Source organism: Geotrypetes seraphini, chromosome 2 (assembly GCF_902459505.1).
Source record: "Geotrypetes seraphini chromosome 2, aGeoSer1.1, whole genome shotgun sequence".
Classification (NCBI taxonomy): Eukaryota; Metazoa; Chordata; class Amphibia; order Gymnophiona; family Dermophiidae; genus Geotrypetes; species Geotrypetes seraphini.
The window spans coordinates 467,804,768-467,829,805 of NC_047085.1; the positions used below are offsets into that span (position 1 = coordinate 467,804,768).

General features: G+C 44.3%; 1 protein-coding gene across 6 annotated transcripts in view; it reads right to left on the reverse strand.

The window, feature by feature from the left end:
• The window catches only part of RBM33 (RNA binding motif protein 33), a 406,831-nt gene that overhangs the window by 225,674 nt on the left and 156,119 nt on the right, over positions 1 to 25,038 (reverse strand). For all 6 annotated transcript variants that reach the window (XR_004538179.1, XR_004538180.1, XM_033931618.1 and 3 more), the window contains exon 11: positions 6,711 to 6,843. Coding sequence is in view for 4 of the 6 variants with exons in the window: in XM_033931618.1 (XP_033787509.1) it covers positions 6,711 to 6,843 (133 nt within the window). In the remaining 2 variants the exon portion in view is untranslated. The remainder of the gene's footprint in view (positions 1 to 6,710; positions 6,844 to 25,038) is intronic.

Sequence of the window (25,038 nt, forward strand, 5' to 3'; positions counted from 1 at the left end):
TCTAGGGAGACGGCCATGGAACCCAACACATGAAGGTAATGCCAAGCAGTAAGAATCTGCATCGCTAAGAGATCCAAGATTTTTTTGCTTGCGTTTGTATGGCTCAGGAAGGAAAATGCAGCCCTGAGCAAAGTCAAAGTGAATGACCAGATACTTTAATCTCTTGGTTGGTTCTAAATTGTTCTTTCTGAAGTTGATCCTCTGTGTCTATCCCACACATTTTTTAACTTGGCCACTGTTTTGCCTCTGCCACCTCTGCAGGGAAGGCATTTCAGGCAACTAATACTATCTCTGAGAAAAAGTATTTATTGGCATTTCTCCCAAGTTCATCATCCCACAACCTCGTATTATAACCTGTTCTTTTACCGCTTCTCCATCTCTGGAAATGATTTGTTTGTAGATTAATACCATTCAAGTATTTATACATCTGTATCATATCTTCTCTATCCCTTCTTTCCTCTAGGGCAGGGATGTCAAAGTCCCTCATCGAGGGCCGCAATCCATTCAGGATTTCCCCAATGAATATGCATGAAATCTTTTTGCATGCACTGCTTTGATTGTATGCTAATAGATCTCATGCATATTCATTGGGGAAATCCTGAAAACCCAACTGGATTGCGGCCCTCGAGGAGGGACTTTGACACTCCTGCTCTAGGGCACAGTTCTTCAACCGCCGGTCCGCAGACCGGTGCCGGTCTGCAGAAAATTCCTACCGGTCTGCACAGGACCGACGAGATCAACATCTTCAATTTCCTGCCGGTCCGCACAGGACCGGCAAGATCGAGGAGCGCAGAGCCGGAGAGATAACGGGGAGCCTCAGACTGTGCTTTCTTCCCTCCCAGCGGCTCTCCCTATAAGCACAGCGATTCAAGAAGGAAGCCTTGGAGCTTTTGCTGAGTCGGGCCGCCTCTGATGATGCAACTTCCGCTTTCCTCAGAGGTGGTGCAACCCAACAAAGGACCCGAGGCTGCCTTTTTGAATCGCAGCGCTGGCAAGTAAGGAGAGTTGCTGGGAGGGGAGAAAGCTGCTGGGCATGGTGAAAAAAAAAAGGGACAGCTGTTACTGGACCTGGAGAGGGAGGAGAGATGCTGCTGGGAGGGGAGGAGGGAAAGGAGTCTGGGAAGCTGCTGGGTAAGTGGAAAAAGGGACAGCTGCTACTGGACCTGGAGAGGGAGAAGGAGAGATGTTGCTGGGAGGGGAGGAGGGAAAGAAGTCTGGGAAGCTGCTGGGCATGGTGAAAAAAAAGGGATAGCTGCTGCTGGACCTGGAGAGGGAGAAGGAGAGATGTTGCTGGGAGGGGAGGAGGGAAAGAAGTCTGGGAAGCTGCTTGGCATGATGAAAAAAAAGGGATAGCTGCTGCTGGACCTGGAGAGGGAGAAGGAGAGATACTGCTGGGAGGGGAGGAGGGAAAGGAGTCTGGGAAGCTGCTGGGCAAGAGGAAAAAGGGACAGCTGCTGCTGGACCTGGAGAGGGAGAAGGAGAGATACTGCTGGGAGGGGAGGAGGGAAAGGAGTCTGGGAAGCTGCTGGGCAAGGGGAAAAAGGGACAGCTGCTACTGGACCTGGAGAGGGAGAAGGAGAGATGTTGCTGGGAGGGGAGGAGGGAAAGGAGTCTGGGAAGCTGCTGGGCATGGTGAAAAAAAAGGGATATCTGCTACTGGACCTAGAGAGGGAGAAGGAGAGATGTTGCTGGGAGGGGAGGAGGGAAAGAAGTCTGGGAAGCTGCTTGGCATGATGAAAAAAAAGGGATAGCTGCTGCTGGACCTGGAGAGGGAGAAGGAGAGATACTGCTGGGAGGGGAGGAGGGAAAGGAGTCTGGGAAGCTGCTGGGAGGGGAGGAGGGAAAGGAGTCTGGGAAGCTGCTGGGCAAGGGGAAAAAGGGACAGCTGCTACTGGACCTGGAGAGGGAGAAGGAGAGATGTTGCTGGGAAGGTTGAACACGTTCTTCTCGTCGGTTTTCACGAGCGAAGACACATCTAATATACCGGACTCAGAGGAGCTCATGAGTGGGGAACAGGCCGAAAAATTGGAGCACATAGAGGTAAGTAAGGAGGATGTCCTCAAACAGATAGACAGGTTAAAATGCGGTAAATCACCGGGCCCGGACAGGATCCACCCAAGGGTTCTGAAGGAACTAAGACAAGAAATAGCGGGCACAATCCAGCATGTTTGCAACCTATCCTTGAAAACTGGTGAGGTACCAGAGGACTGGAAATTGGCGAATGTCACACCTATCTTCAAGAAGGGATCGAGGGGTGACCCCGGGAACTACAGGCCGGTGAGCCTGACTTCAATTATAGGGAAGATGGTGGAAGCTATGATCAAGGACGGCATTTGCGAGCACATCGAGAGGAATGGCCTACTGAGAACAAGCCAGCACGGATTCTGTAAGGGAAGGTCGTGCCTAACGAACCTTCTGTACTTCTTTGAGGGAATAAGCAGTCGGGTGGACAATGGGGAACCCATAGACATCATTTACCTCGATTTTCAAAAGGCTTTCGACAAGGTGCCACATGAAAGGCTGCTTAGGAAGCTGTGGAACCATGGGGTGGGAGGGGATGTGCACAGATGGATCAAGCACTGGTTGTCGGGTAGACTGCAGAGGGTCGGAGTGAAGGGCCAATATTCTGACTGGCGGGGAGTCACGAGCGGTGTGCCACAGGGATCGGTGCTGGGGCCGTTACTCTTCAACATATTTATCAATGACCTGGAAAAGGAGGCAAAGTGCGAGGTTATAAAATTTGCAGACGATACCAAACTGTGCGGTAGAGTTAGTTCCAGGGAGGAGTGTGAGGACCTGCAAAGGGACCTGGACAAGCTGGAAGACTGGGCAAACAAATGGCAAATGCACTTTAACGTGGAAAAATGCAAGGTCATGCATATAGGGAAAAAGAACCCGTTGTTCAACTACAAATTGGGGGGGGGGCATTGTTGGGAGACAGCAGACTTGAGAGAGACTTGGGTGTGCTGGTGGATGCATCACTGAAGCCATCTGCACAGTGCGCAGCAGCCTCGAAAAAAGCCAACAGGATGCTGGGCATCATAAAGAGGGGCATAACAACCAGGACGCGGGAAGTCATCATGCCATTGTATCGAGCGATGGTGCATCCACATCTGGAATACTGCGTTCAGTATTGGTCACCACACCTCAAGAAGGACATGGCGGTACTTGAGAGAGTCCAAAGGAGAGCAACGAAACTGGTAAAAGGGCTGGAACACTGCCCATACGCCGAGAGGTTGGATAGGCTGGGGCTCTTCTCTCTGGAAAAAAGGAGGCTCAGGGGAGATATGATAGAGACCTTCAAGATCATGAGGGTGGATAGGGACAGATTCTTCAGACTGAAGGGGACAACAAGTACGAGGGGGCATTCGGAGAAACTGAAGGGAGATAGGTTCAAAACAAATGCAAGGAAGTTTTTTTTCACCCAAAGGGTCGTGGACACTTGGAATGCGCTACCGGAGGAAGTGATCAGGCAGAGTACGGTACAGGGATTCAAACAGGGATTGGACGGATTCCTGAGGGATAAAGGGATCGTGGGATACTGAGAGAGGTGCTGGGATGTAACACAGGTATAGAAAGCTAACCAGGTAATAAGTATAGAAACCCAACAGGTCGTGCATGTGCAAGACTGGAGGGTTAGGACTACGATGGGAAGATAGGACTTCTATGAGAAACCAAGGTGGCAAGGGAGCCCCTTCTGGTGATTCAGACAAGTCGTGACCTGTTTGGGCCGCCGCAGGAGCGGACTACCGGGCAGGATGGACCTATGGTCTGACCCGGCGGAGGCACTGCTTATGTTCTTATGTTCTTAAGGGAGGAGGGAAAGGAGTCTGGGAAGCTGCTGGGCAAGGGGAAAAAAGGGACAGCTGCTACTGGACCTGGAAGGAGGGAGAAGGAGATATGCTGCTGAGAGGGGAGGAGGGAAAGGAAAGGGAAGAGAGTTACTGCTGGACAGGGGGAGGAGGGAAGGGAGAAGAAAAAAGGAAGGAAACAGCTTGCAGGGAGATTACAGGAGGGGAAGGGGAGAGACAGGAATGAAATGGGAAGGGGGGTCAGCAGAGAAATTGAGAGGGACAAATATGCTAGATCTGGTGTAGGAGAGATAAAAATGAAGAGAGCAGTGAAGCTGGAATGAATCGTGTAAAAAGGAGAGAGGGGCATAGGCTGGATGGAAAGGGGAGGGGGGCATAGAAAGAAGACAAATACCATATGGAAGGCGGAAGAGGTCAGACAGTAGATGGAAGGGGCAGATGCTGGATTGAAGAGACAGACAGGGCAGACGCTGGAAGGAAGAGAGTGAAAAGAAGATGAAAGCAGAAACCAGAGACAACAAAAGGTAGAAACAATTTTATTTCTATTTTGTGATTAGAATATATCAGATTTGAAATATATATTCTGCTAGAGCTGGTGTTAGACATAACTGGGGACTGCAAAGTCCAGGCAGTGGCTTAGGGCTCTCTCTGACCAAGGGGGCAGTTGCCCTAGTTGCACTCCCCTAACCCTATTCCTGCTATGTGTGACTGCGGTATTCTGTTAGCATGATATTTCTGTGTAGCATTCTGTAATAATTTGGCTTATTCATTTTTCTTGATAGTAGAGGGGATATATGTGAAGGGGAGGGGAGACAGGGGTTTTGTTGATCCTTGCTCTGTATTATTTGTATTTATGAAATGACAATTGTACAGAATATTGTTTCTTTTTATACTTTAATAAAATACATTCAGTATACAATCATAACTGAGGCTTGTGCGGATGGGATCAGATGGTTTGCGAGGACCGAGCTCGCGGAGACGGGGTGGAAACGGGGTTTTTAAATTTCAGTCCTAGTAGTTTGCCGGTCCACAAAATAATTTTTTTTCCCCGCCGGTCCATAGGTATAAAAAGATTGAAGAACACTGCTCTAGGGTATACATATTTAAATATTCCAAGCCTATTTTCAGATGTCTCTCAATACAATCCTGATTATCATTTTCATTGCTTTTGTAGACCACTTCAAGTCTTTTCACATCTTTAGCAAGATACAGCCTCCGGAACTGAACATAATATTCCAAGTGAGGCATCACCAGCGACTTGTACAGAAGCACCAGCATCCCCCTTTTTCTACTGGTGATTCCTCTCTCTATGCACTCAGCATCATTCTGTCTATGGCCACAGCTTTGTCACACTGTTTTACAGCCTTCAGGTCTTCAGACACTGACCTTTCAAAGCTGAGCTCTGATATCAGTAGATGGCAGTGCTAGAGCACCAAAACTGGAACAGCACCTTTTAAGTGGCATTACGTGCCTTTGCACCAAGTGTATTGAGGAAGGATGTAGCTTTCTATTTGAAACAGACATAGAAGGAAATATTAACACCAATAAAGTCAACTTTCTGCTCTTATAGCACTGTGGAAATTCTTCAGTGCTTGATTCTCTACATCACAGGTGTCAAAGCTCAAGGCCCGGGTAGGGGGTGGGGGGCTAAATCCAGCCCGCCTGGCTGTTTATGCGGCCCCCGGTATGATGCCCCCAGTGTTATCTTCTGGCCATCTCCCTCCTCCTCCTTTTCTCTGGGGTTGTACTGCATGCAGTCTTGAATATTAGGGTTTCGTTTGTATATATTAGTACTTTTAGTTTTTGATCCCGTATTTGATAGGGGTTATTTGTGTTCTGGTAGGAATGAATGTTGAGAAGCATACAGTGTGCTTTGTGTAGTTTAATTTTGTGGTTAACCATTATATATTGTTAATAAGATTATATTGTATGTGTATAACTGAAAAATGAGTGGAAAAAATAGTGTTACAATTAGTACTATTTATAGGGCGGGGTCTAGGGTGAAAATTGGGCGGGGTCTGGCCCCGATTTAGCCTGTATTTTGGATTTTGGCCCCTTAATGTGATTAAGTTTGACACCCCTGCCCCACATCAAAGGACAAAGAAGATTTGTTTCTTTTCAGAGTTGGTCCCACTCCAACTTCCTTATGGAAGACTCACAACTGAAGCTGAAGTGATTCTAGTGATCATAGCCCTTTCTTCTTTCACACAAAAATGAGGTGCTTTATGACAGTTGTAGTTCCTTCATACTGAAAGCCCTGAAGAGCCAAGCAAGCAGAGATATCTTTGCATAGGGGGGTACAGTTCCTTGCCTTGTGATTTGAACAGAAATACCTGTAGCATACCTTGTGGCTATCTGGGATTGTCAACTCCCACCTATACCTACATATTTTGAAGCCACTCATAGCATTCATTTAGAGGAGCAAGCTGCCTGCTAGGTCAAGCTTACTTTTGCTGAATGCATTTGCTGAAGGGAAAAAACCCATACATTTGAGGCTTTTCTTTAAAGGGGTGATTAGCAGGGATGAAGGAGATGAAAGAAATAAAATTTCTGTCTGCTGTACATAATAAACAAATCTCAAGATTAGATTAAAAAAAAAAAAAGTTAAAAACCCACAGGGGCTGCCACTATTTTGTGGGCATTGCAATGAATAATATTTTTGCAAGTTGATAATTTTCCATCAGAATCTCAGATTCTCTATAAATCTGCCTGCTGAAATACAGGAACAGGCAGATTAAAAAAAACAGCAGAAGAGAAATGGTATTGACAGTGTTAATTATTAAATGCTTCTTTGACAGTGTTCAATATTATTAAATGCTTCTCTGTACAGCTTAATGAATTTTTAACATGCTAATTTATATTAATATCAATAAAATACTCTAAAATCAAGTATTTTACCTCCTATAAAGAAATGTTCTCTCTCAGGTGGAGGAGGTGGGTTTCTCCACTGATCTTGAAGAGGAAGCCTTTGGACTTGATTGAAGTTGCCAGGCATAGGTCCTGGTGCATGCTGCTGAAAATCTGGAGGACCCTATTTAAAAAAAACGTCAAGGAAAAAAAATAAGAGTTTCCTTTTGACAAATATAATGATATAATCTCATTTTCATAAGCTTGAAAACCTACTAATCAATTCTTTCACAATAAAATAGCCATAAAGTTCAAACATATGGAAATTAATTCAGATTTTCATATCATACAATCACAGGAATTGTTTTCATTCCAAGATTAGTGAAATCCACACACTTATTATGGACTTTATTTTCCATTAATCCAAAGAGCTGAACTTTAGAAAATGTTCCTGATAATCATCTTCTTAAACCATTCTGTTCTGCAGTGCCAATTTAGCATAACCTAAGCTGCAAGCAATGCAATAGCTTCACTGGAAAAAAAAAAAAGTAATTTGTAGCATTCCTAAAATTAAAGTATCTTTCAGTACATAAAATGAACAAATATTTCAACAAAAACAACTCTTCAGACATTTTTAATCCATTCTTTTGTAATTTGAAGAAATATTTAAGAGATATTTTTATTACAAGAGAGAAACACAGTAAAACCTTGGTTTGCGAGCATAATTCGTTCCAGAATCATGCTTGTAATCCAAAGCACTCGTATATCAAAGCGAATTTCCCCATAGGAAATAATGGAAAACTTAGACGATTCGTTCCACAACCCAAAAACTTTAATAAAAAATACAATACGTACTTGTATTTCAAGACCTCGCTCATTTAGAACAGTTACTACACTCTTGCAGTGTCGGAGAGAGAAGAACCATCGGCTCAGTTGTGTTGATGCGACGCGTGTACAGTAATACTGTATGTACTCCTAAACAAGCAAAGTCTTGCAATACAACAGTCACTACACTCTGAAGTGTCGGATAGAGAACCACCATCGGCTCAGTTGTGATGTGTGTATAATGTATGTACTTGTATTGCAAGACATTGCTTGTATATCAAGTTAAAATTTAATAAAATGTTTTTCTTGAATTGCAAAACACTTGCAAACCAAGTTACTTGCAAGTTTTACTGTATATAATTATCTTTAATATTTCCCTTAATATGTAGTCTTCATTTTAACATAAGAACATACTAAGGGGTAGATACACAGAATGCCGGTGTTGTAAAGCTACAGCACCAGAGTAACACCAGTCTAATTTTAGCAACTGATGTTTAACACTAACAACATGCAAATTATATGCATGCTGTTGGTTCTGAGTGTCGTCGATAAAGGATCAGAATTTCCTGTGACATACCCACAAAAGCCATGCGGTAGACAACTCTTGTGTGTATGCCCAGGAAACCTCGACCCCCAAACCTAAAACAAATCTCTGGTAGAATGGTGATACCCCTCCCCTCCTTACAAACTCCCCAAAGATAGCCCTGATGGTCCAGTGGCCAACCTGACCCCCCCCCTCCCAAAACAGCCCTGGTCTAGTGACCAACCCAAACTCCCCCTGCCGCCCCTCAATCACCTAACAAATGGCTCCCGATTCCTCCCTTTAAAAAAACCCTGTTAGTCTAATGGTTGGGCCTCCCCCCAATTAAACAGCCCTTCCCCTCCATCTGGCCGGTGTGGGCTGGGACCCCCGTACCCTTTCTCAAGGCCACCAGAAGGGATGCCTACTCCCTCTTGCCTCAGCGGCCGCCTTTTCAAGATGGTGGTGCTCTGCCCATCCTGGAATGCACTGGAAAGGGCCTAAATACATGAAGCAGTAGAAAGCAGGCATCCCTTCTGCCGGTCTTCAGAAAAGGTATGGGAGGTCCCAACCTACACATCCAGTTGGGGGGAGGGCTGTTGAGATGGAATGTTTGACCACTAGGCCACCAGGGTATTTTTTTTTTTTTTTTTTTTTTGAGGGATGGGGAGGAGGAGGGACTTGGTAGAGGGAAATCAGGTTGGACATTAGACCAGCAGGGATGTGTTGCGGCTTTGTTTTCCAGCAAGGGGGCGTCTGGGAGGGGGTCCGAGCTCTTGTAGCCTTACTTTCCTGTCAGTGCCTGAGACAACTGGTGCTCATTTTAATACTAATGAGCTCCTTGTAATGCATTTGCATAGGATAGTCAGTAGCTGCTGCTTCCATCGGTAAAAGCCACGTAGAACCCTTTTGTACATTGGAAAATGAAGGGGGGTTATCAGATGTCTGGATTTACCCGGACATGTCCTCTTTTTAGAGGACTGTTCAGGTGTCTGAACGGATTTTGGACGGCCCCAGCTCTGACAAAAGCTCGGGGCTGTGTTTAGAGGGCTTCAGAGCATACATGGATGCAATGAGATGACATCATGCTCATGCATGCATACATGTGATGTCATCATGTCACATCTGCGCATGTTCAGAGGCCCCCTAGACACGGCCCCGAGCTCATAGGAGACAAGGTTTGTGTGGGGACAGGGCTGGGGCAGAATGGGGTGGGGCCATGTGTCCTTTTTTCTGCTTCAACAAATCTGGATTAATCCAAGGTTGAAGTAATTCACAAGCTAGATTGGCTACAACCAGCCTTACTCAAATGGTATACTTTTGAATATCTGCCCATCTAACCCATCTAGGTCAGTTTTGAAAATTTATATCTGCACTATATTTTGCACTATTTGTCTATTTTTCTATAGTAGTTACTGAGGCGACATTGTATATTTTAAAGTCAACTGCCTTGACATCTTTGAAAAACCCCAATATAAATGATAATTAATATTTTCTCTGCATACAGTGTGCCTTGTGTTTTTTTTTAATTTTGTGGCTACCATTATGAATTAAGATTATATTGTGTGTATATGAAAAATGGATGGAAGAAATTGCAATATAATTAGTATTATTATTATAAGGGTGGAGTCAGGGGCAAAGTTTGGGCGGGTCTGAGGTAGGGTTTGGGCGGATCTAGGGCGGAGTTTGGGCAGGTTACTCGATTGGTATTTGTTAGGCTTAAGGGGTACTTGGCTTGAAAAGGTTGAGTAACACTAATGTAGAGTAGGTGGAGACAGAGCCCTGCATGGGGTTTTGGAGAGAGCTATAGAGCCCAGTGAGTATTGTGGGTGACAGGCATTTTTGAAAGGGAGCAGGAATTTAAGAATGGGAGAAAGCGTGAAGGTTCTTCTACAGGCTGATAAAAAGAATTTGCAGCAAGCAAGAACTTTGCATTATGGTGTGGAGGTGGAGGACACTACCTGAGAGAATGCATGCACTTGTATATACTGTATTTTTCGCTCCTTCAGATTTAGAGGAGGAAAAACCAAGAAAAAATATCCTTAACCAAATTGTGCCTCTGAACCCAGCCCCTTAGAAAAATAGACAAATATACTGCAGCAGACAGATTTTGATCACTAAATTGAAATCCTACCTTTGTTGTCTGGTGATTTTTGGTTGCACTAGATAGTTCTTTCATTCTTTTTCTTTCCTTCATCAGGCCCAACAATTGCCTCTTTCTATTCCCTCCCTCCCTCCTTCAACAGGCCCAACAATTGCCTCTTTCTATTCCCTCCCTCCTTCCTATGTCACGAGTTCTTGCCCCCTCTCCCTCACTGCCTTCCAGCCTTTGTCCTTCCTCCCTCCCACACTGAAGCCTGCCTGCCTTCTTCCCTCCCGCACCAAAGTCTGCCTGCCTTCCTCCCTCCTGCAATAAAGTCTGCCTGCCTTCCTCCCTCCCGCACCAAAATCTGCCTGCCTTCCTCCCTCCCGCACCCAAGCCTGCCTCCAAGCCTGCCTCCCTCCCGCACCACATCAAAGCCTGCCTCCCTCCCACACCAAAGCCTGCCTCCCTCCCGCACCAAAGCCTGCCTCCCTTCCTCCCTGCTATGCTGATTCCTCCTTCCTGGTCCGCCGCTCACCCACTGCTGCCTCAACTCCACAAAGGGAAGGGCCGGCGGTGTGCAATCGGGCCCACAAGCCTTCCCCCAAAGTCAATTTTGATGTCAGAGATAAGGTCAGGACCAGCCAAGCAGCGATTTGCTGGCCCAGACATTCTCTCCGACATCAGAATTGACATCGGGGGAAGACTTGTGGGCCCGACTGCACATCGCCAGCCTTTCTCTTCCTTTCCTGTGGCGGCGAGCAGCAGCAAAATGCCAGGGGTGTGTGTGTGACAAGCAGCAACAGAAGGTGTATTTGTTCCATAAGATGCAACCACTTTTCCACCCCCTTTTTGGGGATGGAAAAAGTGCGTCTGATGGAGCAAAAAATACGGTACTGGTGTCATATATATATATATATATACACAATATCCTTTTGAAAATGTGGGATGAAGTTTCCCTTTGAAAGACCACTATAACTGTACCTGTGTGCATACAAAATGAAGAAAAGTTTTCAGCCTGGGGAATTTACCAAGCTAGCTATTAAGTTTCCTGGACAAACTCCTTTGAACACCGACCTAATACGGATTCGTTTTACAGCAGATAAATGTTTATTTTATTTATTCAATTTTCTATACCATTCTCCCAGAGGAGCTCAGAACAGTTTATATGGATTTATTCAGGTATTCAAGCATTTTCCTCTGTCTATCCCGGCAGGCTCACAATCTACCTAATATACCTGGGGCAATGGGGGTCCAAGTGACCTGCCTAGGGTCAAAAGGGGCAGCGTGGGTTTGAATCTTCAATCTCATGGTGCTGAGGCTGTAACTTCAACCCCTGCACAACACTCTCAGACATAGTATGGTAGAAGATAGAATGGTAAACATTGTCTTGACCGAGATGGCAAAACATAGTTAACAAATCATGGCAAAACATAATGACAAAATGTGGTATGATGAGACATAACATGGCGAGTATTGCACATCAAAATATAGCATGGTGAGCATAGCATGGCAAACATACTATTACAAAGCACGACTAACATAGTTTAACACGACTTAGAAAAAAATGGTAAGTTCAGTATGCATGACAAAACATAGTATGGAAGACATGGAATGGCAAACATTGTGTGGAAGACATGGCATGGGAAATCGTAGCAGGACAGGCATAGTTTGTCAAACCACTTAATTGGAAACTTCACTTAATTCTGGTGATATCAATTATATTAATCACTAATCAGCTAATTTAAAATAAACTCTATTACACTACATAAAAAGGATTTTGTGAAATGCTCAGACCCTTAACCAAAACGCCTCATGCAATAACATAACCCTGATTGTCAGAGACCATCATAGCCTTCACTGTCTCTTACCACCATATTGCAACCATTTTAATCAATGAAATTCTTATAGATATCTACTATAATAAAACCCTAAGCGCACATGCGCACTCTTACCGGCATGTTCCGAGATCCATAGGTCCGTGGCCAGCAAGAGTGTGCATGCGCGCTTACTACTGCATCACACAATAGCCCGACACAACTTACTACGGCCCCACATGCTTACAACCTGACAACCTGTGCCACTTGCCAGCAGAGAAATTTTAAAATGCAGCCCTCCCTATCTCCGCTGTCGTCGCCCCCCCCCCACCCCCGGTGCATCCCTCCCCGGCACACACGAACCCCCACTAACCCTCCCACCGCGAGACGCACAAACCTCCTGGCTCCAGCAGTGGCCGCATCACACTAAAGAAGCTGCTTCACGGCCTTCCCATAGTAGATGATGGTGGCAGATAAAGACCCAAATGGTCAATCCAGTCTGCCCAACCTGATTCATCTTCTTAGCTATTTCTGGGCAAGAATCCAAAGCTTTACCCTATACTGTGCTTGGGTTCCAACTGCCGAAATCTCTGTTAAGACTTACTCCAGCCCATCTACACCCTCTGAGCCATTGAAGCCCTCCCCAGCCCATCCTCCACCAAATGGCCATACACAGACACAGACCGTGCAAGTCTGCCCAGGACTGGCCTAGTTCAATATTTAATATTATTTTCTGATTCTAAATCTTCTGTGTTCATCCCACGCTTCTTTGAACTCAGTCACAGTTTTACTCTCCACCACCTCTCTCGGGAGCACATTCCAGGCATCCACTACCCTCTCCGTAAAGTAGAATTTCCTAACATTGCCCCTGAATCTACCACCCCTCAACCTCAAATTATGTCCTCTTGTTCTGATTTCCTCTGCTGCATCTCTGATGACATCATCAGAGGCGCGGCAGAGGAAATCAGAGCATGGGAAGGCCGCGAAGCAGCATCTTTAGTGTGATGCGGCCGCTGCTGGAGCTGGGAAGTTTGACGGTCGTCTCATGGTGGGAGGGTCAGTGGGGTCGGATGCACGGCGGTGATAGTGGCGGGGGGGGGGGAGAGGGTTCTACTGCACAGGGGGATGGCAGGCAGGCAGGCAGGCTTTGGAGGGTGGGGGTGGGACAAAGTATGGAAGGCAGTGAGGGAGAGCAGGGAAAAGGTGCTGCTGGACCGGGGGAGCAGGGAAGAGGGACCGGGGGAGTAGGGAAGAGGTGCTGCTGGACCAGGGGAGCAGGGAAGAGGGACAGTGGGAGCAGGGAAGAGGTGCTGCTGGACCGGGGGAGCAGGGAAGAGGGACAGTGGGAGCAGGGAAGAGGTGCTGCTGGACCGGGGGAGCAGGGAAGAGGGACAGAGGGAGCAGGGAAGAGGTGCTGCTGCAAAGGGAAGTGAGGTGGGGGAGGGAAATGCTGCGGCACAGGGAAATGGAGGGGGAGGGTATGCTTCTGCTGCCATTGCACAGGGAAGTGGGGTGGGGAGGAAAATGCTGCTGGTGAGAAAAGGGGGCTGGGGCTGAAAGGTAAAAGATAGGAGAAGGGGGCTGGGGCTGAAAATAGGGACATGTGAGGGAAGGAGGCTTTACTAGCACCCGTTAATGTAATAGGCTTAAACACTAGTGATGTAATAAATGTATCTGATAGAACTTGCAGTTTTGTTTAAAATACTGTGTTTTAGGTGGTATAGAGCCTATATTTCTGGTGCCTGTGGATCAGGGTGACTAAAGTAGGGAAAATCCTGTTATAAATCCTGTGTTTTAGAGTAGCACTGATAGAACCTGCAGTTTTGTTTAAAATACTGTGTTTTAGGTGGTATAGAGCCTATATTTCTGACTCACTAGTTTTTAGCCATTGTATCTGATTAGGTGGAGAAGGGAGGGGCTCTGTTTTACTTCTAAGGTTAATTGCATTATCTTTGGGACATTGCTGAAACAAGGCTGCCCTGTGAACTTCTAAAAGCTAAGTTACTCAGCATTTCATATTCTGCTCTTTTCACTGGTTTTCAGCATTATATCTGCTTAATTTCTCTTCTCCTCCCTGTATCTTACTAAAAAAAAATATAAAAAAGCACAAAAAAGTCCTTCTCTTTCCTCTGTTAAATCTTATTTCCTCTTCCTGCAGTTTTGTTTAAAATACTGTGTTTTAGGTGGTATAGAGCCTATATTTCTGGTGCCTGTGGCTCAGGGTGACTAAAGTAGGGAAAATCTTGTTATAAATCCTGTGTTTTAAGGTAGCACTGATAGAACCTGCATTTTTGTTTAAAATACTGTGTTTTAGGTGGTATAGAGCCTATATTTCTGCCTTACTAGTAGTCTTACTTATAGTCCCACCAACCCCAGGGACCACTATTCATATATAGAGACCCATATAATCAGGACTTCACAACCAATCAAGATGACCTTTATTCTATGCAATCACTGTGGTACTTTAATTCCAAGATATACTATTTGGAGGCTTAAGGCTTGCCCTATCTGTCTTCAACTTGCCAGTATTAAGGAGGAGCTCTGCAAACTTAAACAGGAATTGAATACAATTAAAGCAGCTTCCATCACTCCACAAAATCATACCAACTTACCACCTCTACCTCAAAGAATAAAACAGCCCAGGAATAAATGGGTCACAGTAGGCTCAGGAAGACTGCGACATGTAACACAGAAACATCCACCTTCACTAATATTACCTCTACAGAATTCCTTCGCTCCACTAGTGCACTGCGATACTCAGGAAAACAGAAGGGAGGTGGGACTGGAACCAATGAATGAAACTCAAGAGAACAAGAGCACCCTAAGTACAAATAAAAAAGCCAAAAACAGAAAACTATTACTGTTGGGGGATTCCATCATCAGAGGCATTAACCTTGGAACACAGGGCGAGGAGTCCAAAATAGTGAAATGTCTTCCAGGATCCTCAGGATCTCCAGGCAAATACTGATTATAATTAAGGAAGAAACTAAGGATTTTAACACTGATGTTGTTATCCATCTGGGAACAAATGACCTGGCCAACAACTCCACACTTGCAGCACAGAAAGCTTTTCGGGAGCTTGGTGAGGGCGTGAAACCTTTTGTAAAGACTTTAGCTTTTTCTGAAATACTGCCTGCATATGGAAAAGGAGAGCAAAGAATGAAAAACACAGAGGACTTTAATAGATGGCTCAGAGCCTGGTGTCATCAAGAAGGCTTCAGGTACATAGGAGGATGGGGAAATACATGGAAAGACAAGAAGCTATATTGCACTGATGGGCTACATATTACTACAGCAGGAAAAAGAAACCTTGCAGAGAAATTTAGACAATATTTTTCTAGGCATTTAAACTAGAAGGTGGGGGTGGTGTATGTACGAAGGACAATTATAGAGACCATCCCCGGCAAAAGAAAAGATGTGATAGTAGTAAAGGCTGCAACATAAGCAATATCAGCAACTCATTTCTTAGTATTGCAACGGAAAGTGAAACGACACAAAAATCCATACGAAAAAGGAGATTATCGCTGAAAAATAGCTGGAAAGCAAGGACCACAAATGCTCGCAGTCTAAGCAACAAAGTTCATGATCTGCAAGCTCTGATATTAGAGGCAGATCTAGATATTGTTGCTATCACAGAGACATGGTTCAGTGAATCACATGGATGGGATGCAAACATACCGGGATATAATCTTTTTAGGAAGGACAGAGATGGTCATAAAGGTGGAGGAGTAGCTCTCTATGTAAAGATCAATATCCAAGCGACCGAAATGCAAGGGACCTGGGGAGAGGAAGAAGCGATATGGATTGCTCTGAAAAGAGAAGATGGAACTTCTATCTACGTGGGTGTAGTCTACAGACCTCCGACTCAATCGCAGCAAATTGATAAGGATCTGATTGTGGATATCCAAAGTTTGGAAGGAAAGAGGAGGTTCTGCTGTTGGGAGATTTCAACCTGCCGGATGCGGACTGGAATGTTCCGTCTGCGGAATCGGAAAGAAGTAGGGAGATTGTGGATGCCTTTCAAGAGGCTCTGCTCAGACAAATGGTGACGGAACCCACAAGGGAAAAAGCGATATTGGATCTGGTCCTCACAAATGGAGAGAGTATCTCTAATGTTCGAGTGGGTGCTCACCTGGGTAGTAGCGATCATCAAACGGTTTGGTTTGATATAACGGCTAAAGTGGAGAGCGGCCGCACGATACTTAAAGTCCTAGATTTCAAACGTACGGACTTTAATGCAATGGGAAAGTACCTGAAGAAAGAGCTGTTAGGATGGGAGGACATAAGAGAAGTGGAAAGACAGTGGTCTAAGCTGAAAGGAGCGATAAAAATGGCTAGGGACCTTTATGTGAAGAAAATCAATAAAAACAAGAGAAAAAGGAAGCCGATATGGTTCTCCAACCTAGTGGCTGAGAAAATAAAGGCGAAAGAGTTGGCGTTCATGAAATATAAAAAAACCCAAGAAGAGGAGAGCAGAAAGGACTACAGGGTGAAACTGAAAGAAGCCAAGAGAGAGATATGTTTGGCGAAGGCACAGGCGGAAGAACAAATGGCTAAAAATGTAAAAAAAGGGAGATAAAAATTTTTTCAGATATATTAGTGAAAGGAGGAAGATAAAAAATGGAATTGCTAGGCTAAAAGATGCAGGGAACAAATATGTGGAGAGTGATGAGGAGAAAGCAAATGTGCTAAACAAATACTTCTGTTCTGTGTTCACAGAAGAAAATCCTGGAGAAGGACCGAGATTGTCCGGCAAAGTTACATGAGAAAATGGAGTAGATTCTGCACCGTTCACCGAGGCAACTTGAAAAACTGAAGGTGGACAAAGCGATGGGACCAGACGGGATCCATCCCAGGATACTAAGGGAACTCAGAGAGGTTCTGGCGAGTCCTATTAAAGACTTGTTCAACAAATCTCTGGAGACGGGAGTGATTCCTGGGGATTGGAGGAGAGCGGATGTGGTCCCTATTCATAAAAGTGGTCACAGGGATGAAGCAGGAAACTACAGGCCGGTGAGCCTCACTTCAGTTGTTGGAAAAATAATGGAAGTGTTGCTGAAAGAAAGGATAGTGTATTTCCTTGAATCTAATGGGTTACAGGATCCGAGGCAACATGGCTTTACAAAAGGTAAATCGTGCCAAACGAACCTGATTGAATTTTTTGATTGGGTGACCAGAGAGCTGGATCGAGGACATATGCTAGATGTAATTTACTTGGATTTCAGCAAAGTCTTTGATACAGTTCCTCATACGAGGCTGTTGAACAAACTTGAAGGGCTGAAGTTAGGACCCAAAGTGGTGAACTGGGTCAGAAACTGGCTATCGGACAGATGCCAGAGGGTGGTGGTTAATGGAAGTCGCTCGAAGGAAGGAAAGGTGACTAGTGGAGTCCCTCAGGGTTCGGTGCTGGGGCCAATCCTGTTCAATATGTATGTAAGTGACATTGCTGAAAGGTTAGAAAGAAAAGTGTGCCTTTTTGCAGATGATATCAAGATTTGTAACAGAGTAGACACCGAAGAGGGAGTGGAAAATATGAAAAAGGATCTGCAAAAGTTAGAGGAATGGTCTAATGCCTGGCAACTAAAATTCAATGCAAAGAAATGCAGAGTAATGCATTTGGGGATTAATAATAGGAAGGAACCGTATATGCTGGGAGGAGAGAAGCTGATATGCACGGACGGGGAGAGGGACCTTGGGGTGATAGTGTCCGAAGATCTAAAGGCGAAAAAACAGTGTGACAAGGCAGTGGCTGCTGCCAGAAGGATTCTGGGCTGTATAAAGAGAGGCGTAGTCAGTAGAAGGAAGAAGGTGTTGATGCCCCTGTACAGGTCATTGGTGAGGCCCCACTTGGAGTATTGTGTTCAGTTTTGGAGACCGTATCTGGCAAAAGACGTAAGAAGACTTGAGGCGGTCCAGAGGAGGGCGACGAAAATGATAGGAGGCTTGCGCCAGAAGACGTATGAGGAGAGACTGGAAGCCCTGAATATGTATACCCTAGAGGAAAGGAGAGACAGGGGAGATATGATTCAGACGTTCAAATACTTAAAGGGTATTAACGTAGAACAAAATCTTTTCCAGAGAAAGGAAAATGGTAAAACCAGAGGACATAATTTGAGGTTGAGGGGTGGTAGATTCAGGGGCAATGTTAGGAAATTCTACTTTACGGAGAGGGTGGTGGATGCCTGGAATGCGCTCCCGAGAGAGGTGGTGGAGAGTAAAACTGTGACTGAGTTCAAAGAAGCGTGGGATGAACACAGAAGATTTAGAATCAGAAAATAATATTAAAGATTGAACTAGGCCAGTTACTGGGCAGACTTGTACGGTCTGTGTCTGTGCATGGCTGTTTGGAGGAGGATGGGCAGGGGAGGGCTTCAATGGCTGGGAGGGTGTAGATGGGCTGGAGTAAGTCTTAACAGAGATTTCGGCAGTTGGAACCCAAGCACAGTACCGGGTAAAGCTTTGAATTCTCGCCCAGAAATAGCTAAGAAGGAAAAAAAAAAAAAAATTTAAATTGAATCAGGTTGGGCAGACTGGATGGACCATTCGGGTCTTTATCTGCCGTCATCTACTATGTTACTATGTTACTATGTTCCTTGGTGGTGATGTATTTGACAACTGCGCTAAACTCAATTTGAAAACTGTTTTGTGCTGTATGTAGACTCTACTTCACTGACCCCCCGGGGAGGGGGAGGAGAAACACATGATTAAACAAGTCTGAGACCGGTGAAGTGGGTACTGAAATAGTTGTGTGCTATAAGAGGACCTATGGTCCCGTTCCAATTGAATTTCTGATATTTCTCTCCTTCATCTTCATTTCATCCCTGTTGCATACAAATATACTCCAAGGGTTGTGTGGTTTGGAGATGTTCCATAGAAAATATAATCTTTCTGAAGAAACACTTTGCAAAGGTGTTACAGAAGAAGAAAAAAAATCTTCCGTTTTAGTGTTAAAAAAATCTCAAAAATGGCTTAAAGTAAAAAAAAAAAATATCTGAAAACAATTTTAGAGGTGGGGACCCCAGAGGATATGGCAGAAACTTGCAAAATTTGGTTTTTCAGGATCCCTCCCCCCCTCCAATTTTGTCCATAGGCTGCAATAACCTTATTCACTATGACATGTGCTTTGAAAGTGCTGCAGCCTGCCTCAGCTCTAAGTAGCAGTTGGATCTGGAAGAAGAATCCCCGCCTCAATCAGAAAGTTCTCCAAATGCTGAGATCTTTGGGTTGCCAGTAGGACTGAAGTCAGAATCCCCGCAGAACTGCGCACGCAAAAGACATGGGGGGAGTTGAAATTGCAACTGGCACCCTGAAGAGTCCTGCTGATCCCCCTGCAGATGGCTAACAGCCTGTGCGCTCAAGTCCCTGTGATTCAGTAGATGAGCTAAGCTACTAGGGATAAAGACCCAGAGCTCCACAACATTTTCTGCAGGCTGGCCAAACAGGTCCCCCAGTTGGCCAAACAGGTCCCCCAGCTGGCAGAGCTTATTCCCTCCCTGGGGAACTTTGGTGCACCAATAGCCACAAAAACCATGAAAAATACTGAAAATAGTAAAGAAATATACGATCAGAAAGACACCTTCAAGCTTGGATGCAGAAGGAAAAATTGAAAGAAGCAGCAGAGCCCTCTGGAGGAGGAGTTGAAAATCTGGTATGGATTGTTTCTGCACAGCTTGTGAGTGTGGGGAGAATACCCTACTACTACTATTTAGCATTTCTGTAGTGCTGAAAGGTGTACACAGTTCTGAACATTGAACATTCAATAGACGGTACTTGCTCTGAAGAGCCAACAATTTAATTTGGACAGACAGGACATCTCAAGGTTGGGGAGTTTCTAGCTTCTGCTCTTTACGCCTTCCCTCCCACACTCCCTAGGCCCAGCCATCTTCTGCCCTGCTCCTGTTTCCCTTTCCCTCCAGGGCCACCCACTGCTTGGAATATGAAAAAAGGGTAATTAAACTCAGAAGGGTAAAAGAAAAAGGAAATTGTGGATCTCAATGTTTGTAGTTAGGATGCTAACTTGATTTCTCTCAGAAATTATTTACTTCATTGCAAATCTCTCCTTGAAGTGGACTTTAGTTTCTTTTTGTAAAATAGGTTTAACAAATGCTATTCTTTTCTTGTATATCTATACTTGATATGTATAACTGAAATGACTAAATAATAATAAAAAAGAAGTCAACTTTCATATGACTGCAAAATATTTCATTTCAATAGACATGATCACAGAAATTCTTTTGTCAGGAATTCATTAGAGTTCTGAATTATTCATTAAACATGACTCTTACATACTTAATAAGCCATCTCCACCTATTTTTCAAATGATACATTAATCCCTTTAAAGAATTATACACTCTTTTACCTTCTTTTATCCCTTCAAATATCCTTTCAGTTACAAAATTAACATTTTCTCTCATACAATTCTTATACAAATTGTATTTTTACTTTCCCACATCTCTTGTTAATTACATGATGTTATCTGCAATAATCTATTAATGAAGCACAGATAACTTTGGTTACCAATGAAAGAAATTAAATTTTGTATTAATTGCTAAGCACAATGTTAATCTTATGTCAAGAGACAAAAAGGATCCAAGTCATTTATATGACTTATCACCTTCCCTAGAAAGGTCATATTGGATACTTTCTAATTAAATAACTTAACCCTACCATTGAAACAATGTCTCTTTCAATAAGTTACTCAATGCTTCTACAACATGTTTTTATTTTTTTAATCTTACTCAAAATGCAAAGACATTGTAGGAAAAAAATCTACTGTTAAGCAGGGTCATTCAGTTAATTCTAATTATTTTCATTTCAACCATATGACCAGTATAACCAATAATACAATTGGGAGCAGCCTTCTACCACACAACCTTAATCCTTTTATCTCAAATGTGACCACCACTAATGCTTTTTCTAAAGTGAATGATAAATTAAGCATCTTCTTTTCAACAGCCTCATCCAATGCACTTAATCTGAAGGAATGCATTTGTTCTTAATCATCATCACAAAAGGCAAGACACAGAAGCTCAGTAAAAAACAGCAGATAAGACCAAAGTCACTCATCTAGTCTGTCGTTTAGATTCATGTTCGCTTGGTAGATGTACAGTCATGTGAAAAAATTAGGACACCCCATGAAATATTGAGTTCTTTCTTAAGAAATGTTCACATATCGATGTCAAATCTTTTTTTTATTTATCTCCAGTAAAGAAAGTGATGTAATTGCAGGTAAACAACAAAATTTTTCCTTGAGTTACTTGTGAAACAAAAGATATCCACAAAAATGTTTATACTAACTGAGGAATAAATTAGGACACCCCCACCTAACTCCCACTAAAGTGGCTCAAATCACACACAGGTGTATCACATCAGGTGCACATGATTAGAACATCAATACTCAACATTTTGAAGGAGGTTTGCCCTCCTTTTAAACCTCAGACATTTAGTTTGGTGTGTTCATGACTGCTGTGGTGAGTGAACACCACGGTGAGATCAAAAGAGCTATCTGAGGCCTTCAGAAAGAAGATTGTAGCAGCTTACAAGTCTTGTTAAGAGATTTAAAAATATCTCAAAAGAATTTGACATTAGCCATTCCACAGTCTGGAAAATAGTGTACAAGTGGAGGACTTTCCAAACAACTGTGAACATGCCTGGGTCTGGCTGTCCAAGCAAGTTGACCCCCTAGAGCAGACTGCAAGATGCTATGTCTCCAAAAACCCTAAAATGTAATCACAGGACCTACAGTAGGCTCTTGCTACTGTTGATGTGAAAGTGCATGCTTCTACAATCAAAAAGAGACTGCACAAATTTTAACTTGCATGGGAGTTTACCGTGATGCTTTCTTAAAACTCTGATGCAAAACCATACTACTATTCTTAGACAAATTTTTTTTTTTTTTTTTACACATAATCTAAATATGCATCATTAAAAACCTATGCTAGCGAAAACCATCTTGTGAAATGTGGAAACTTTGCATGCATGGAGGCCCTCCAGACCGGGACCTGAGCTTGCTAATCCTGTGAGGAGAGGTGCCGGTTGACTGCCTAAGGATGGATCTCTCGTTGCGAGAGGCATATCTTGTAGGTATTCAGCTGGCAACTCTCATCCTTGCTGGGGTCTCAGGGCACACCCTGAATCTCACCGTGGCACACAGTTTGCGATATAATTAACATATAATTTTTTTTTATAGGCTAAGGCATTGCTTTATTGGGTCATGGAAGAGGCAGCGATACCCACACACTGCCTACCATTAACCCAGAAGCCTCTCGGCAGCAGAGATGTTGCTTCTGGATTAGTGGCAGGCAGCGTATGAGAATCGTTGCCACTGCCACGACCCATTGAAGCAATGTCTTAGGGAGGGACTTCGCTGAACAAGATTCTCTGCAAAAAAGGTAAATTCTGTGAGATACTGAAATTCTGTGAAAATTCTGCATGGCAGTCAAGCCGAATTCTGCCAGGAATATTAAAAGGACGATACTGTTAAAGCATTGCATGACAGATGAAGAGAGGAGGTGCACTCTAGCATTTTTGAGACAGAGACTGGGATATCAGAGGGGAGATGAATTTGCCTAAATGCATTGAGTCACTACATAGTAAAACATAGTAAATGACCACAGATAAAAGACCTGAATGGTCCATCCAGTCTGTCCTGCAAATCCCATGCATTACAATTTCATGATTAAATTAAAATGTCTTTTTTTTTCTTTGTTATTTCTGGGCCATAGACCTTAGAAGTCTACCCGATACTGTCCTTAGGTTCCAACCACTGGGGTTGCCGTTGAAGTTTACTCCAGCCTATCCAAACTATTTCTCCTTTGCTAGATTCAGACTTTGTTCAAACTCGGCTCACTAACTCTCGACTCACTTTTTGTCTTTATTCAACAAAGTTCATGAAATACTTAGACCTCATGGATCCAATCTACTCTGTGTCAGATTTACATGCATCCCTCCTTCCCACACACACACAAATGACAAGGAAAGGCAACATTCGCCCTCCCTCCCTGAACAGGCACAACTCCCATCCCGGACTCACAGGAAAGACCGCAGGCCTACCTTGTTTCACTGGTGGTCTAACGGCAGCGCTGGGGCAGGAGTGATCCTACTCACACCTGCCCATGCTCTGTCAGCAACGAAAATAGCTACATAGACTTCTAGAGGCAACTATTTTCGTCGCTGACAGAGCATGGGCAGGAGCGAGTAGGACTGCTCCTGCCCCAATGCTGCAGCTAGACCACCAGGGAAACAAGGTAGGGCTGGGGTCTTTCCTGTGGGTCCAGGAGGGGTGTTGTGCCTGTTCAGGAAGGGAGGAAAGGAGGGGGGAAAGCTGCCTTTCCTTGTCGGGTGAGAAGGGGGTTGTGCTGATGGTTTGGTTTTTTTGAAGCGGTGTTTGTATAGATTTGGATTCCTTTTCCGCATTGTTATGTATGTTTTGTCTATCAATAAAAACAGATTTGACAGTAATAACAAAAGAAAACATTAATATCTAATTATCCAGATTTTTTATTATCTGCACTAACCTCTGCCAAGGTTAGTCCGGATAATCGGCGTTCCACTGTACTTAGATGTTTGGATGCTTTGGACATTTCTGGTAATGTCCTTAAAAGGTTTCAGAACTTTTTGCATTTTTGTACCTACCAGATCCAATTTGGGAATATATTTTCTAACAAATGGACTACGATATATGCTTGAATATAAACCGGGATTTGGGAGGAAAAAATTGGCCCAAAAAAGGGGGTTCCCAGTTTATATTTGGACCAGCACCCCCTCCCAGAATTATTGCAGGCGGCCACCACCAGGCTCTGCACCCTGTTCTCCAATTCGCTGGAGCCAATCAAGAAGCTGCTCAGTGTTGAGCAAGAGCATCAAAGCGCACTCCTGCTCGGTGCCGCTCAGCAGCTGAAGAAACCCGACCTCACAGCAGACACCACCAACCATCGCTCCTGCCTGCTGCATCTCTGGACCACAAGGGAAGAAATTCTCGCAAAAAACATTAAAAAGGGGGACAAATCCTTCTTCAGGTATATTAGTGACAGAAAAAGGAACACAGGCGGGATAGTACACCTTAGAAGACCGGACGGAAGTTACGTGGAAGCAGATTCCGATAAAGCCGAACTACTGAATGAATACTTCTGCTCAGTCTTCACCTGTGAGGCACCGGGACACAGTCCGCAGTTGAAGGCAACACAAAGCACAGAAGACCCGTTTCAGAATTTTGAGTTCACACCAGGTGAAGTTTACAGTGAACTGGCAAGACTCAAGGTGAATAAAGCCATGGGACCAGACAATTTGCACCCAAGAGTGCTCAGAGAATTGAGCGAAGTCCTGGCGAAACCATTGGCTGAGCTATTCAATCTCTCCCTAAGTAAGGGGAAAGTTCCCCTGGACTGGAAATTAGCTAATGTCGTTCCTCTGCAAAAAAAGGGTTGCAGGGCAGAGGCTGCGAATTATAGACTGGTGAGTCTCACATCAATAGTGTGCAAACTCATGGAAACACTAATTAAAAGCAAATTGGACACGATCTTGAATGAAGGGAATCTTCGGGATCCCAGTCAGCATGGATTCACCAAGGGTAGGTCCTGCCAATCCAATCTCATCAGCTTCTTTGACTGGGTAACAAGAAAGTTGGACTTGGGAGAGTCTTTGGACGTCGTGTACCTGGACTTCAGTAAAGCTTTTGACAGTGTCCCACACCGCAGGCTGCTAAGCAAGATGGAATCGATGGGGTTAGGAGAGACACCAACTGCATGGGTCAATGATTGGCTGAGTGGCAGACTTCAGAGGGTGGTGGATAATGGTACCCTCTCTAAAACATCGGAGATGACCAGTGGAGTGCCGCAGGGTTCGGTCCTGGGTCCACTCCTTTTCAACATATTCATAGGGGATCTGACTCAAGGGCTTCAAGGTAAAATAACACTATTCGCCGATGACGCCAAACTATGTAATATAGTAAGTGAATGCAGTTTACAGAATTATATGGCGCAGGACCTGCTTACATTGGAAAGTTGGTCCTCAACCTGGCAGCTAGGCTTCAATGCTAAGAAATGTAAGGTCATGCACCTCGGAAGCGTAAATCCATGCAGGACGTACTTCTTGAATGAAGAAACTTTAACTAGGCTTCAGCAGAACGAGATTTAG